The sequence below is a fragment of the Carcharodon carcharias genome, chromosome 10, assembly GCF_017639515.1.
Source record: "Carcharodon carcharias isolate sCarCar2 chromosome 10, sCarCar2.pri, whole genome shotgun sequence".
NCBI classification, from domain to species: domain Eukaryota; kingdom Metazoa; phylum Chordata; class Chondrichthyes; order Lamniformes; family Lamnidae; genus Carcharodon; species Carcharodon carcharias.
Window position 1 is genome coordinate 66,978,820 of NC_054476.1, and position 16,716 is coordinate 66,995,535.

The 16,716-nt window shown below is 42.9% G+C and overlaps 1 protein-coding gene across 1 annotated transcript in view; it reads left to right on the top strand.

Moving 5' to 3' along the window:
- Positions 1 to 16,716, top strand: part of LOC121282840 (immunoglobulin superfamily member 22-like) — a 94,468-nt gene that overhangs the window by 54,453 nt on the left and 23,299 nt on the right. The window contains exons 12-14 of the mRNA XM_041196652.1: positions 3,235 to 3,376; positions 3,756 to 4,052; positions 9,459 to 9,761. Coding sequence (XP_041052586.1) covers positions 3,235 to 3,376; positions 3,756 to 4,052; positions 9,459 to 9,761 — 742 coding nt within the window. The remainder of the gene's footprint in view (positions 1 to 3,234; positions 3,377 to 3,755; positions 4,053 to 9,458; positions 9,762 to 16,716) is intronic.

Sequence of the window (16,716 nt, forward strand, 5' to 3'; positions counted from 1 at the left end):
GAATAAAAGGGACGGTAACAATGTAGATACGAAATTCACTGAGTGACAAGAAACAGAGAGTAGTGGTTCTTGGATGTTTTTTGGACCTAGAGGAAGGTTGATAGTGGAGTTCTCCAAGGCTTGGTGTTGGGACCCTTGGTGTTCCTGTTGTATATTAAAGACCAAGACCTTGGTGTACAGGGCACAATTTCAAAATGTGCAATTGAAATAAAACTTGGAATCATTGTGAACTGTGAAGAGAATAGTGTGGAACCTTAAAACTTGATGGAATGGGCAGACAAGTGGGAGATAAAATTTAATGTAGAGAAGTGTGAAATGGTTCATTTTGGTGGGAAAAGCACAGTGAGATCTAATATAAAATAAAGAGTAAAAATCCAGAAGTGATACAGGGTTAGAGGGACCTGAGTGTATATGTGCATAAGTCATTGAAGCTGGCAGGACAGGTTGAGAGAGCGGTTGATAAAGCATACAGTATCCTGGGCCTTATAAATAGGGGCATAAAGTACAATAATCAGGAAGTTATGTTAGACTTGTATAAAACATTGGCTTCAGCTGGAATATTATGTTCAGTTCTGGGTACCACACTTCAGGAAAGATGTGAAGGCATTAGAGAAAGTGCAGAAAAGATTTACAAGAATCATTCCAGGGATGAGGATTCCAGTTATGGATATAGATTGGAGAAATTAGGACTAATTTCCTTGAAGATAAGAAGGTTCAGAGGAGTTTTGATGGAGGTACTCAAAATCATTAGGGGCCTGGACAGAGTAGATAAGGAACAACTGTTTCCGCTGGTGGAAGAATCAAGAACTAGAGGGCGCAGATTTAAGGTAATTGACAAAAGAAGCAATGGAAACATGAGAAACTTTTTCACGCAGCGAGTGGTTAAAGGTCTGCAATGAGCTGTCTGAGGGTGAGGTGGAGGCAGGTTCATGTGAGGTGATCAAAAGAGAATTGGATTATTATCTGAAAATGAATAATGTGCAGGGTTACAGTAAGTAGGCAGAGGAATGGCACTAAGTGCATTGCTCACTCGGAAAGCTGGCACAGACATGACGGGCCAAATGGCCTCTTTCTGTACTGTAACGATTCTGTGATTTGTGATCTTATTCCTTCATTGGTGCCTCTGACTTCTCCTCCAGTGCAATACATTATTCAAAAGTGCCATAACATCTCACATAAACCATTGAGTCCAGCTTGCTGACAATCTGCACAAGGCTCCCAATTAATCTGCAGCAGCTACCTCCTCCCCCTTCCAATGCCATAGTCTGTTGCTGAAATATTCAGTCATTTCATTTTACTTAAAGTCTGCAATAGTAGTTTCCCCCATTGCCGCATTCCTCTATCAAGTATGAGCTGCACTACAGAAACAGGACAGTGGACTAATGATCTAGGGCCATAAGTTCAAAGCCCACCGCAGCAGCTGGGACAGTTTACTCAAATAAAGCTGAAATAAAAAGCTAGTAACAATTATAATGAAACGACTGGAAAAACCCATCTTGTTCACTAATGTCCTTTGGAGAAGGAAATACGCCACCCTTACCTGGTCTGGCATATATGTGATCCAGATCCATATCAATCTGGTTGACTCTTAACTGCCCTCTGATATGGCCTAGCAAGGCATACAATCATATCAAGCCTGTACAGAAAAGTTATACCAGATGGACTGCAGTGGTTCAAGAAGACAGCACACCATCATCTCCTCAAGGGCAATTAGGGATGGGTAATAAATGCTGGCCTTGCCAGTATGCTCTCATCCCATGAATGAATAACAAGAAAACAACAATGGGTATTTAAATAAGCTAACTCCCCATGTTTTACAGCAGGCTCAGCAATGCAGGTTCGCTGCAGATGGAAGTCCTGCTTCCAGAGCACAGCACCAATGTAAGTGATCTTATGGATCTAATAATGGAATAAGAATCAAGGTAAAATGGAAGACGACTGGCTACAGCCAGTTCTGCCCACCACTCCACCCACTGCACCACCATCACCCTACCACCTCCTTCAACAATTCCCCCTGCTCTGGGTGCGCTTCACCCTTTGCCATCCTCTTTAAGAATATGTATGGACCCACTGAACTGTGAGTATCTGCACTGGTGGAGGGTGCACGTGAAAGATGTGATGGTGCAAGCTCCAATGGGTTGTCCACCTCTGAATGCGTGGAATCTTCTTGCTGTGTGGGCTTCCGTCCCTCTGCAGCTGGCCCTGTGGGAGACGTAAGGGATGGTGATGATGAGAGGTCAGGACATTCAACATATTTTCCCATAGCTAAGAATAATGAAATGACATCTTAGGTATTGACAGCTTGATGCACAAGGAGCATTGTCATGCTTCCCTTGGACATGAGGATGATGAGGCATTTCCACTCTGTCTACACTGAACACCATTTCCCCATCCCCAGAATCACTGTGGTTTTCCACTCTGGCCTGCTTCTCGAAGAGTGACAGTGATCCGAGCTGTGGAACCCTGCTGTCCATGCCTATGGGTCTAAGGGGCTGCTGAGCATACACCTCTCCCATCATGGGAACTCTATGCATCCTCATAATGCCCTTCTCTTTTGCACTCTGGTGAGTGCTGACCAGGAGGCATGCCATCTGGTTCTATTCTTGCACGCATCTTGCCAGACCTGGGAAGATTATTGAAACATTTCTGACACTGCATCCAGTTCCTCCTCTCCACCCCTCTACAGCTGACCTTGTTAGCCACCTCCAACCATGCCTTCTTTGTGAGCTTTGCAGGCTATCTGTTGCCACTGGCAGAGAACAGGACGTTTCTTCTGTCTATCACACTTCGAGTAGCACCTCCAGTGAGGCATCCAATAAATGTGGGATTGCCCTGGCATGGGGTTCCTTTCTCACTGCCCTTTGTTCAGTGCCAACCTCCATTCCTTGGACAAACAGCAACCTCAACAATGTTTGCCGCTGGCTGCTACTTCAGTCCCCATTCCTTTCCACACCTGCTACCATTAATTGGGAGGTGAACATGACTCCAAAGCAATTAACAACTTTGTATATGAAGGTGTTCATGTTGTTGATGTGCTGTGGAGTTGGGATGCGGAAATGAAGGTGACGTTGGGGTCCCAACCCGGGTATTGAAATCCAGCTTATACCACTATAGATTTACTTGCCTCATTTATTTAAGAAATCTGGCTCGTGTTAGGCCATAAACTTTTTCCTTAATATTCAGACCCCTTATTCCTTTAGTTTCTTTTTCCCTTATTTATTCTTTGTTTTTCAGATTACAGACACAAAAGATATACAGATTGTAAAACAAGGAGCAGTACACAAACTGATCATCAATAAAGCAGGTGAAGAGAGTGAAGGAAAATACACATTCAGAGCAAAAGGAGCTGAGAGTGAGGCCATACTCTCTGTTGCAGGTATTGATGCTGTCTATTACTCAGAACATTAAATTCAGAGTGTACTTGGTTCAATTTACAATTATACGCCTGGAGGCAAATTTTCACCTTCACCTCTTGGGCAGTAATCTGGTGGAAAAGATTGCTTACCCATTATTGAACCTGATTGATTTTCATTCCAATTAATTTTCCTTGTAACTTTGAGAAAATAGGACTCAACTGAATTTAGGGCTTCTGTCCCATTGCTATTTTTTTCCTCCTGTGTCCAGGCAGATGCCATAAATGCAATTAAGGTCATGATATCTTGTTATAACAATTGTATAATTAGGATTATACAATTGGCATAACGAAACTATAATTTTGGAATTTGAATATTTTATCATCTTTTTCTTTTTTGTAGATCCTCCTGTTATTGATCCTGATCTACTTGCAATGTTATCCAAGGATCCAATCACTGTTAAGGCAGGACAGACAGCAACTATTAAGATCCCATTTAAGGGGAAACCCATCCCTAAAGTTTCGTGGTTCAAGGATGGCATGGAGGTGTTTGAAGATAATAGAACAGAGATAGAGAAGTCTCCTACACAGACAGTGTTAGTACTAAAACACTGCATAAGGGAGGACAGTGGGAACATCATGTTGAAACTCAAGAGTGATTATGGATCAGCTTCAGCTAATCTGCAGCTAAATGTCATTGGTAAGCTAAACAAGAACTAAGGCTCTTTTTGTTTGTCTTTCTTTCTTTGTGATCTATATGCAGTAAAAAAAAGAACCATTTAAGACGCATGACCAAGGATGTGCTTATCTTATTTGCCAACCATAAGAGTATGCTGTCTTCCAACAGCATTACAGTGTGAAACAAAAACAGAAAATGCTAGAAAAACTCAACAGGTCTGGCAGCATCTGTGGAGAGAGAAACAGAGTTAACTTTCTGAGTCCGTCTGACTCTTCCTCAGAACTTTGGAAGGAGACAGCTCATCTGGGGAGGAACAGGATATAAGAGAGGAGGAGGAAGAGGAGGCGGAGAGATCAGTGATGCACTGCACCAGTGATGGCGGCAAAACCCAATGCCTCTTTGAGCCTCATCTGTTGTGAAAGATGAAGAGTCATATGGACTTGAAATGTTAACTCTGTTTCTCTCTCCACTGATGCTGCCAGGCCTGCTGAGTTTTTCTGGCATTTTCTATTTTTATTTCAGATTTCCAGCATCCCCAGTATTTTGCTTTTATCATAGCGTTACAGTATGTATTACCAAAGATTTCCTTCCTATATAGGTTTATTACCAGCCTGCAAAATTCCTTTGAAAACACCAGCACCATCATGTATTCCTCTTGCTCCACAGTGTGTGGGACAAAAGGTTATCCGCCAGCACATTGGGCTGAAGTTCTGCCACCAAGGTGGGAAACAGGAGCCAGATTTATTTACAGATCAGAAACCCACCTCAAGTGTGCAAAACTGATTAAAGTTAAGATTTTTGGGTGGGGAAGCCCTGGGTTTTCTGTTCAAGTAGTGCCAGTTGGAGTGGAAAACGAGGCAGGTCAGATGAAATATAGGACTGATTTATACTCCCACAGTAGCCATCACTGAGGCTGCCAGTTGTCCTGAGAGATCTGCTGATTGTGCCAAAGCCTTCTACTGCATCAGAGGGAAATGAGATGTCATGGGGGAGCGAAAGTATTGCTTCATTGATGCCAACCTGGATCTAATGCTGGAGGCCGTGAGGGACAGGAGAGATATCCTCTTCCCAGAGGGTGGCAAAAGGAGACCAACTCTTTTGCGCAGCAGGAGAACCTTTCTGTCCAGAATCATCTCTCTCCATCCCCTCTTCCTCCTCCTCTGTCATACCCTGTTCCTCCCGAGATGAACTGTCTCCTTCCAAGACCCCACCGTCCTCCAGGTCCACACTTTCCTGAAGGGCCATGTCATGGAGAGCGCAGCAGGTTACCAAAATGACCGAGACCCTTGCAGGATGGCACCTCCTGACTGGGTCAGATGCCAGAATCGCATCTCCAGAAACCTAATGGCCTGCTCAGTGGTTGTCTATTGAGCAGGTGATATTGGTTATATCACCTCTCTGCTTCTGTCTGGGGCTCCCACAGAGGAGTGAGTAGCCATCTCTTCAAGGGATATTCTTTGTTCCCTAGGATCCACCCACCTTGAGGGGTGAAGTGAAGACCTGAGGATGAAGGAGGCCTGGCATCTGCTAGGAAAATGAGTGCACACATGGAGGAAGCTCTTGTTGTGGTTCCTGACCAATTGGACATCAAGGGAGTGGAAGACCTTCCTCTTACTAAATCTGAGTGGGTAGTCACTGGGTGTCTTGATGCCACTTGTATGTAATCAATGATGCCCTGCACCAGCGATGGTGTTGAAACCCAATGTCTCAGTGAGCATCTGTTGTGAAATGAATGTAGCTCCAGCTCTGGAAAAGAGGGCATCAGTGATCTATGCGATGCAGTGGTGTGCTGCCACTTGTAAGATGCCACTAAGATCTGCAGTGGATCCTTGAATGGAACCAGAAGCTAAGAAATTCAAGGACGTATTGACTTTGACAATCACTGGTCGGGCAAGATGACCATTGCTATGAGGTGTCAGGTCTTCGTCAATATTGGCACATGTGTCTGTAACCATCTGCATGAGAGTTGCTGTCACCTGCAGCAATGGGTCGTGGTCAAATCCAGGTAGGTCTGTCTTTGGTGGTAGATCCTGTGTTGAAGTTACGGCTTCCATTGCCTTCTTGTCCTTTCCTCTCTTCTGATCTCCTGCTGCATAGGGCTTCACCTTTCCATAAAAGCGGGGGATCAACCCTGGTTCAATGAAGAGTGCAGGAGGGCATGCCAGGAGCAGCACCAGGCATATCTAAAAATGAGGTGTCAACTTGGTGAAGCTACAACACAGGATCACTTGCGTGCCAAACAACGAAAGCAGCATGTGCTAGACAAAGCTAAGTGATCCCAAAACTTATGGATCAGATCTAAGCTCTGCAGTTTTGCCACATCCAGTTGTGAACGGTGATGGACAATTAGACAATTCACTGGAGGAGGAAGCTCCACAAATATCCCCATCCTCAATAATGGGGCAGCCCAGCACATCAATACAAAGGACAAGGCTGAAACTTTGCAACAGTCTTCAGCTGGAAATGCCAAGTGGATGATCTATCTCAGTGGCCTCCTGAGGTCCCCAGCTTCACTGATGCCAGTCTTCAGCCAATTTGATTCACTCCATAGCTGAATGCACTGGATACTGCAAAGGCTATGGCCCTGACAACATTCTAACAAAAGTATTGAAAACTTGTGCTTCAGAACCAGCTGTGTCCCTAGCCAAGCTGTTCCAGTGCAGCAAGCAGGACAAATCCAGCTGGCCAATTACCATCCCATCAGTCTACTTGCGATCATCACCAAAGTGATGGAAGGAGTTTTCAACAGTGCTATCACCTATACAGAAACACCTGCTCATGACTGCTTAGCTTGGGATTCATATGGACTACTCAGTTCCTGACCTCAGTACAGCCTTGGTAGAAAACTGGACAAAAGAGCTGAACTCAGGAGGTGATGTGAGAGTGAGTGCCCTTGACATCAAGGCAACATTTGACCAAGTATGGCATCAAGGAGCCCTTGCAAAACTGGGAATTGGGGGAAAGCTGTCCACATTTTAGAGCTATACCTATCACAAAGGAAGACGGTTGTGGTTCTTGGAGGTCAATCATCTCAGTCCCTGGACATCGCTGCAGGGATTCCTCAGGATAGGGTCCTAGGCCTGACCATCTTCTGCTGCTCATCAACGACTTTCCCTCTTTCAGAAGGTCAGAAGTGAGGATGTTCACAGATGACTACACAATGGTCAGCAATATTTGTGACTCCTCAGATACTGAAGTAGCCTATGTCCATATGCAGCAATACCTGGACAACCTTCAGGCTTGATAAGTGGCAAGCAACATTAATGCCACACAAGTGCCAGGCAATGATCATCTCCAGAGGAGAGAATCCAACTATCTCCTCTTGACATTCAATGGCATTATCATTACTGAATTCCTCACTTTCAACATGCTGGGGGCTACCATTGACCAGAAACTGAACTGGACTGGCCATATAAATACCGTGACCTCAAGAGCAAATCAGAGGCTGGGAATTCTGCAGTGAGTAACTCACCTACTGACTCTCCAAAGCATGTCCACCATCTACACAAGTCATTCCACTTGCCTGGATGAGTGCAGCTCCATCAACACCCAATACGCTTGACATTATCCAGGACAAAGCAGCCCCATCCACCACCTCCAACAACCACACCCTCCACTACCGATGCACAGTGGTAGCAGTGCATACTGTCTACAAGATACATTGCAGCAACTCACCAAGGCTCCTTCAACTGCACCTTCCAGACTGCAACCTCCACCATCTAGAAAGGCAGGGGCAGCAGATTCATGGGAATGCCATCAGCTGCAAGTTCCTATCCAAGCCACACACCATCCTGACTTGGCACTGTATCGCCATTCCCTCACTGCTGGGTCAAAATCCTGGAACTTACTCTCAAACAGCACTGTGGGTGAACCTATACTGTATGGACTGCAGCGGTTCAAGAAGGGGCTCACCACCACCTTGTTATGGGTAATTAGGGATGGGCAACAAAAATGCTGGCCTAGCCAGCGACGACCATGTCCCATGAAACAATAAAAAAAGACTCCTGAAGCTCAGCCAAACATTCACAATGTGGCCACCTGGTAACTGTATCAATAGAATCAGATGACCAGACTTCCATTTACCCAGATGGCCTCATTATGCTAATGCCAGATCACATGGCTCTTTTCAGTCCTACATTTTACCTGGAATTAAAGAAACGATCCCAAACCATAATTGTCTTATAAACTTTGCATTCATAACAGCTGTAACTACACTGGCCCAACCAGCAAGCCTATTAGTTTCAGCTTTGGATATAGAGAGCTAACAATGTAACAGAAAGCTGCTGCAAACCCTTTAGATGTTTTGATTGGTAGATTACGCGCCAGCTGCACAGACGCATCTTAAAGGTGGAAAACTACCGAATATGTGCTTGTGGAAAATGCAGTGAAAGGGAGTACTGATGGAGGTGGAGACTTTATTTTCTGGTTGACATTTTTTTTCAAATAAGCTGTTTGAAGCTGAAGACTAGTTCATTGAGCAGCACCTACTCACTAGTGATCTTCTCATCAACAGTCAGTTAAGGTGCACCTAGAACTACTCCGCTGTAGAATTCATCACACTCTTGATGCTGGCCTGCATTCAAGAGCTAAGTGCCAGAGAAGAGATGAGAATAGCTTTCCTCGATATCAAGGCAGCATTCAAGTGAGGCTGAGTGTGGCATCAAGGAACCCAAAAAAAATGTATGTCATGGGGAGTGAAAAGAAAAACCCCACCCTGATTGGAGCCATACAAGACACAAAAGAAGATGGTTGTGTTTGTCAAGGCCAATTTTCACACCTCAAGGTATCTTGCAGTGTCGCTTAAGGAAGCATCCTTGGCACAACCATCTTCAGCTGCTTCTTCAATGATTTTCATTCCACCATGAAATCAGAGTGGAGCTTATCTCCATTATGAAATAGCCCATACCAGCTGATAGCAGGACCTGACTAACCTATTCAGGCTTGAACTGATAAATGGCAGGTAATATTTGTGTCACATAGGTGCCAGAGAATGAAAGTTAACAAGAGAAAGCCCAGTCATCGCTCTCTGCCCTGCTGTGTCACAATCATTGTTGAGTCCTCCCAACATCAATGTCCTTGAGGACCCCATTCAACAGAAATTTAACTGAGTGGGGCATAACTGCACCACTGATGTAAAAGCAGGGAAAAGACTGGACAAGTTGTCTACCACCTGACACCTTGAAGCCTTCTCATCACCTGCAAGGCTCAGCTCAGCAGCATGATTGAATACTAACCACCCATTTGAGAGTACAGCTACAACAACACTCGACAAGCTTGACAGCACCCGTAGAAAGTTGCAGAGCTACAAAAAAATTGACAGAAAGTTCAATATGATGGCTTAACACTAAATGCATAGTTAAACTTTAAGAAGATTGATGTTCCTTACTGCTCATAGAATCATTCTGCTTTTCCATTTACTTAATGCAGACAGACCCAAACCTCCTCAAGGAAAATTGGAATTCCTGGAGCACACTAGGAAGTGTATTACAATGAAATGGAAGGCACCACGTGACAATGGGGGCAAACAAATAACCAGCTTCATAATTGAAAGGAAACTTGTTGGAAAAAAATCATGGATCAAGGTTGGTGAGGTTGACAGCAACACTACAACTTTCTCCACCAACAAGGTTGAAGAAGGACAAGCATACCAGTACCGAATCCGAGCAGTGAACAGTGAAGGAATGAGTGATCCCCTCATTTCTGAAGAGATCTCAGCTGGTGATCCCATTGGTAAGTGTGCACATTGAGTTTTCAATCTATCATTAATAACAGTACAGATTATAGAAGCTGAAATTAGAATTAAATCCTTCCTTATAAAGGCACTACCATATTCTTAACTAGTACACTATACTAAATTAAACCTCTGTTCATGGAGCCATCAGTTCTATTTTCTCCAGTCATAATGAGCACGTTTTCCTATATAATTATATTGCTGAGAAAAGAGACATGTCGAAGCTTTTTGTCTTGCACTCATTAGGACACTTCACAAGAATACTAATGCAAAAGGAAAACAACAATTTATACTGTATGTGAAGAGAGTGCTGATTGGTTGGCAAGTGCACTCTGACACCGTCCAATATTAGATGCGATTCTGCGATTGGACAACATTTGCTAAATAATCCTCAATATGCTAAGAATTATGTTGACAACTTAAGATTGTCAGTTGGGCTCACAGTGTGGTGCATTTGCGTGTACTGGAAGCTACATATATTAATACACAATGCCCTATTCTTGGCAGATAGAAAGAACAAGTACACAAATTATGGCTGTTTCAGCTAAACAAAATAAGTGACAGTCATTTGCTGACTCATTCCTCAGGGCAATGCCTTGACCAATCAGGGTCCAGCTGCCTAGTTTAAATTTCAAGCGTTGCTTGGCAGTTAACTGTCAGTCACCATCAACTGGTACATTCTCCATGGCAACGCCTCTACCAACCAGAGTACACTTTCCAACCAATCGACACACTCTGCTTATACAGTATAAATTGTTGTTTTCCCTTTGTATTGGTATTCTTGTGAAGTGTCCTGATGAGTGCAAGATAAAAGCTTCGACATGTCTCTTTCTTCAGCAATACTCAGTTCTGTACTACCAAATGACTATTTATTATTAAATTCCAAAGTATTCTTTTTACTTCAAGCACTTGAGATATTTCTCAAGAAGAGTTACAGTGTGACATAAATGTAAGCATTTTATTTGAGATCACAATTAAAAGGGTAATTGAGATCACAATTACAAATAGTTAAAATTAAACTATTTACTTCCCAAAAATTCTTCAAATTGTTCACTGGTGAGATTCTCATCTCCACTGTATTTCCACTAGCAGAAAGACAGAATTATTCCAGCTATGATAATCATACCCCCATGGCCTACAAGGTGAACATTTCCTCTCTTTGAAATTTGCAACAACACCCTAAACCCATACTTTGTAAACATGCATAATACTTTGGGACATTTAGTGCACGTGTTACAGAAAGGGTAACAATTTCATATCATCATGCAAATGGAATTCCTACCGACGAAGATGACAACTGATTTCAAGTTAAATTGAATGACTGGTAATCCTGGTGTCCAAACCAATGGCTATTCATTTATCACAAGAGCTAGGAGCAGGATTAGGCCATTTGGCCCATTGAGCATGCTGTGCCATTCAATAAGATCATAATTGATCTGATTGTAGCCTTAACTTCACTTTTCTTCCTGCCGCCCCCACTCACTACCACCCTACAATAACCCTTGATTCCCTTGTCAATCAAAAATATGTCTAACTCAGCCATGAATATATTCAATGATCCAGCCTTCACTACTTTTTGAGGTAGAAAATTCCAAAATGTAATGACCCACTGAGTGAAAACGATTCCTTCTCTACTCCATCTTAAATGAGAGACTCCTTATTTTTAAACTGCTCCCCCTAAGTTTAGTCTCCCCTACAAGTGGAAACATCCTCCTAGCATCTACCCTCTCAAGTTCCCTCAGAATTTTGTATGTTTCAATAAGATCACCACTCCATTCTTCTAAATTCCAATGAGTATATGCCTGGCTTGTTCAATTTTTCCTCACAAGTCAATCCCTTCATCCCAGGAATCAGCCAAGTGATCCTTCTCTGAAATGCTTCCAATGCAATTATATCCTTCTCTCTGAGGAGTTCATAGTACTCCAGATGCAATCTCATTAAGGCCCTGTACAGCTATAGCAATACTGCCCTACTTTCATTCACCATCCCCCTTGCAATAAATGCCAATATCCCATTTGCCTTTCCAATCACTTGTTGCACCTGCGTGCTTACTTTGTGATTCATGTACCAGGATAATCTGATCCCTCTGTACCACAGATTTTTGCAGTCTCTCTCCATTTAAATATATTCTATGTGGCAATTCAGAATGGCTACAAACATACAATTACAGTTTGTCAGTATAAAATTATAGGTTAGATGCCGAACTGTTAAAGCTCACATTTCCTCACATTATACTCCATCTGCCAAATTTTTACCCACTCACTTAATCCTTTGTGAATTCTTTGGGTCCTCTTCACAACTTGCTATCCTACTTATCTTTGTGTCATCAACAAATTTAGCTACCATACACTTGGTCCCTTCATCGAAATCATTGATATAGATTGTAAATAGTTAAGGCCCCAGCACTTATCCCTGTGGCCCTCCACTTGTTACAGTTTGCCAACCCAAAAATGACCCATTTATCACAATTCTTTGCTTTCTGTTAGCTAATCAATCCTCTATCCATGCTAATATGTTACCCCCAACACCATGAGGTCTTATTTTGTGTAGTAACCTTTTAGGTGGCACCTTATTGAATGCCTTTTGGAAATCAAAATACACCTACAGGTTTCCCATTATCCTCCTTGCTTGTTACTTCCTCAAAGAATTCTAATAAATTAGTCAAACACAATTTCCCTTTCACAAAACTATGTTGACTCTACCTGATTGTATATGATTTTTGACATGCTCTGCTATTAATGGATTCAAGTAATTCCCTATGTCAGATGTTAGGCTAACTGGCCTATAGTTTCCTGTTTTCTGTCTCCCTCTTTTCTTGTATAGAGATGTTACATTTGAAATTTTCCAATCTGCTGGGACCTTTCCAGAGTCTCAGAAATTTTGGAAGATTGCAACCAATCCATCTACTATCTCTGCAGCCACTTCTTTTAAAACCCTTGGATGCAGGCCATTAGGTCCAGGGCACTTCTCAGCCTTTAGATTCAATAGTTTTCCAAGTACATTTTCCCCAGTGATTGTGATTGACAGAACAGATTTTAAAACAATGATGCAACCAGTGGGCCAATACCACATGTTTAAGACTAAAAAACATGACTGAGTTGATGCTATTCAAAATTATCCATTTTGTATGAAGCACTAGTCCACAGGATATTTTCACCTAAGCATTCTTTGATCTGAAAGTGAGTTGATATTAATTTTTCCATATTACTACCTAGGTAAGTAGTCATAACTTTATAACCAATAGTACAGAGAATAAGTGCTCTCTAGTTCTTGTTCCCTGCAACATCAAAACAGTGATGTAAATATATCCAAAATGCAGGTCTTTTCTTCTCACCAGTATTACAGATGCTTGGAAGAAATATATTAGATTGCAATAATAAATGGTCAATCAAGCACATTATATTTTTTCTTGGAACTTGTAACAATAAGTGCTGGCTGAATTTTACATGGACAATTCCCACCCAAAATTAAGATTGGGCTGCTTCATATAAGTAAGACCATGGGCATTTTGGGCAGTAGAAAACTTATCAGATCACAGGACATGGGGCTGTATCTTCCGTTCGGCGAGCGGGGTGGTGGGGGGTGGGGGTGGGGGTGGGGCCCACCCGCCAATGCGTAAAATGACGCAAGGTGACATCAGGCGTGCGTCCCACCAAACTGTCAAAGGCCTATTAAGACCATTAAAAAAGTCATTAAAGTGATTAGTGGGCCGTGAGCCCAGGCGAGCTTCTGAAAATACATGAAACCTCATCCACAGGTGGGATAAGATTTCATGAGGTTACTAAAACTCGTATGAAATCTCTAAATAAAAGCGATTGACATGTCCCACCTCATGTGACAGTGGCACATAAGGAGACATGTCAGTAATTCTTTTCTCATATTCATTTAATGTTTCAAACCTGAGCCGATCTCCCTGAGGCAGCATTGCCTCAGGGAGATTTGTGCGCTCTTTGTGCCCCCCCCCCCCCCAGCCAGCATAGGGAGCGAATAGTGCTTCCTGGCGGATGTGACGCTGGGCGGGCCTTAATTGGCCCGCTCACGTAAAATGTCAGTGCGCCCCCAACGGGGGCACCGATTGGGAACCCGTCCGCCTGCTCCCGCACTTCCCCCCCTAACGGGGGGAAAATGTTAGTCATGCTCTTTAAATGTGCTGTCCATTCCTTCTCAACAGAATTGGAAGAGCATAAGAACATAAGAAATAGGAGCAGGAGTAGGCCATTCAACCCCTCAAGCCTGCCCTGCCATTCAGTAAGATCATGGCTGATCTGCCCGAGGCCTCAGCTCCTCTTTTGTGCCAGCTCCTCATATCCCACAACTCTCCAATATTTCAAAAATCTACCTCCTTTTTAAACACTTTCAATGATCTAGCCTCCACAACTCTCTGGGGTAGAGAATTCCAGATATTCACTTCCCTCTGAGAGAATAAATTCCTTTGCATCTCAGATTTAAAGAGTGTCCCCTTATTCTGTAACTATGTCCCCTAGTTTGAGATTCCCCACTAGTGGAAACAACTACTCAACAACTACCCTGTGAAACTCCCTCAGAATCTTGTACGTTTCAATAAGATCACTCCTCATTCTTCTAAACCCTAATGAATCAAGGCTTAACCTGTTTAGCCGTTCTTGATAAGTCAACCCCTTCATCCCAGGAATCAGCCTAGTGAATCTCTTTTGAACTGCTTCCAATGCCAGTGTATCCTTTCTTAAATTCAGGGACCAAAACTGTACACAGTACTCCAGGTGCAGCCTCACCAACACCCTGTACAGTTGTAACAGGACTTCCCTATTTTCAAAGCCCAGCCTCTTAGCAAAACAGGCCAAAATTCCATTTGCCTTCTTAATTACTTGCTGCACCTACATGCTAACATTTTGTGTTTCATGCACAAGAACACTCAGATCCCTCTGTGCTGCACTTTTTTGGAGTCTTCATTTAAGTAATAGTCTGCCTTTTGATTTTTCCTACCAATGTGCATGACCTCACACTTTCCGACATTAAATCCCATCCGCTAAGTTTTTGTCCACTCACTTGACCTATCTATATCTCCTTGCAGATTCCTATGTCCTCATCGCAACATGCCTCCCACCTATTTTTGTATCGTCAGCAAATTTGAATACATTACACTCTACCCCTCCTGCAAGTCATTAATGTAGATGGTAAATAATTGAGGCCCTAGGACTGATCCTGTGGTAGTCCACTAGTTATGTCTCTCCAACCTGAAAAAGACCCATTAATCCCGACTCTCTGTCTTCTGTCTGTTAACCAATCCTCAATCCATTCTAATACATTACCCCCAATACCATGATCCCCTATCTTGTGCAATAACCTTTTATGCCAGCAAATAATAGTCTTCTGCAACCAGAGAGCCGAAGCACCTTCTCAAGGCGATTAAACAGAAGGACTGAAGCTATCATCTTTGACAAAAATAAAAATACCTGGAAAAACTCAGCAGGTCTGACAGCATCTGCGGAGAGGAACACCATTAACATTTCGAGTCCATATGACTTTTCAACAGAACTAAGGAAAAATAGAAAAGAGGTGAAATATAAACTGGTTTGGGGGGTGGGACAGGCAGAGCTGGATAGAGGGCCAGTGATAGGTGGGGATTGCCAAAAGATGTCATATACAAAAGGACAAAAATGTGTTGAAGGTGGTGATATTATCTAAGGAATATGCTAATAGGTGACATTAAGAGTAGAAATCAGCCCACCCTGCCAACTAGGGCTATCTGTACCTTGCTCGTCCTGCTTTCTACCCTTAATGTCATCTATTAGCATATTCCTTAGATAATATCACCACCTTCAACACCTCTTTGTCCTTTTGTCTATGACATCTTTTTGCTATCTCCACCTATCACAGGCCCTCTATCCAGCTCTACCTGTCCTACCCTCCACCCCTTAAACCAGCTTATATTTCACCTCTTTTCTGTTTTTACTTAGTTCTGTTGAAGAGTCACACGAACTCGAAACGTTAACTGTGTTCCTCTCCGCAGATGCTACCAGACCTGCTGAGTTTTTCCAGGTATTTTTATTTTTGTTTTGGATTTCCTGCATCCACAGTTTTTTGCTTCTATCATCCTTGACTCCTGATTTTAAACACTTCACACAGACTTCATCCTCCTCTCTGTCCAACCATCTCAGGCTGACCCATACTTTTCACAATCCTGGGCCTCCTATTTGACCCAGAGTTCAGCTTCTGACCTTATATTATCCCCACCTTAAAGACCACCTACTTCCATCTCCATAACATTGTGTGCCTTCTCCCTGATCTCAGCCCATGTGTAGCTGAAACCCTCGCTTTTGTCTTTGTCTTCTTCAAACTTGTCTGTTCCATCGATTGTCCTGGCCATCCTTCCATTTAGAGCTGTGCATTTGTATTTTATATGGCATCAAGTCCTACTTTCCCATCATTTGTACCCTTGTTGACACACACTGGTCGCACACAGCCTCAAACTTTAAAATCTCAATTCTGGTGTTTAAATCCATTTATAGCCTCACTCTTCCCTATCCCTGTATTCTTTCTCTAGCCCCTAACAAAATCTCCAATGTTCTGACTCTGATCTTTTGTTTTCCTGTTCCTTTGATTGCCCAACCTTTGGCAGTCGTGCCTTCAGCTGCTTAGGCCCCAGGGTCTCAAATTTCCTCCCTAAACCTTCTCCCTCTCCGCCTTTAAGATTCTTCTAAAAACCACTCTGACCAATCTTTTGGTCACTTTTCTAAACATCTCCTCCTCCTTATCTCAGTGTCCGTTTTTTAATTACAACCTTTTGAAGTGTTTTGGAATTTTTTTTACAATGTATAACTGTAAGTTGTTGCTGGTTTTATTATTGGTAACATTGTTGTCATTGTCATTATTCTCATGCCCCACTCATCGAAGTCCTTCGATCCCAGATTGTTCTCATCTTTTACTGTTCGCTATTTAGCAGTCTTTTGGAAAGCAAGATGATGATGTCTTCTG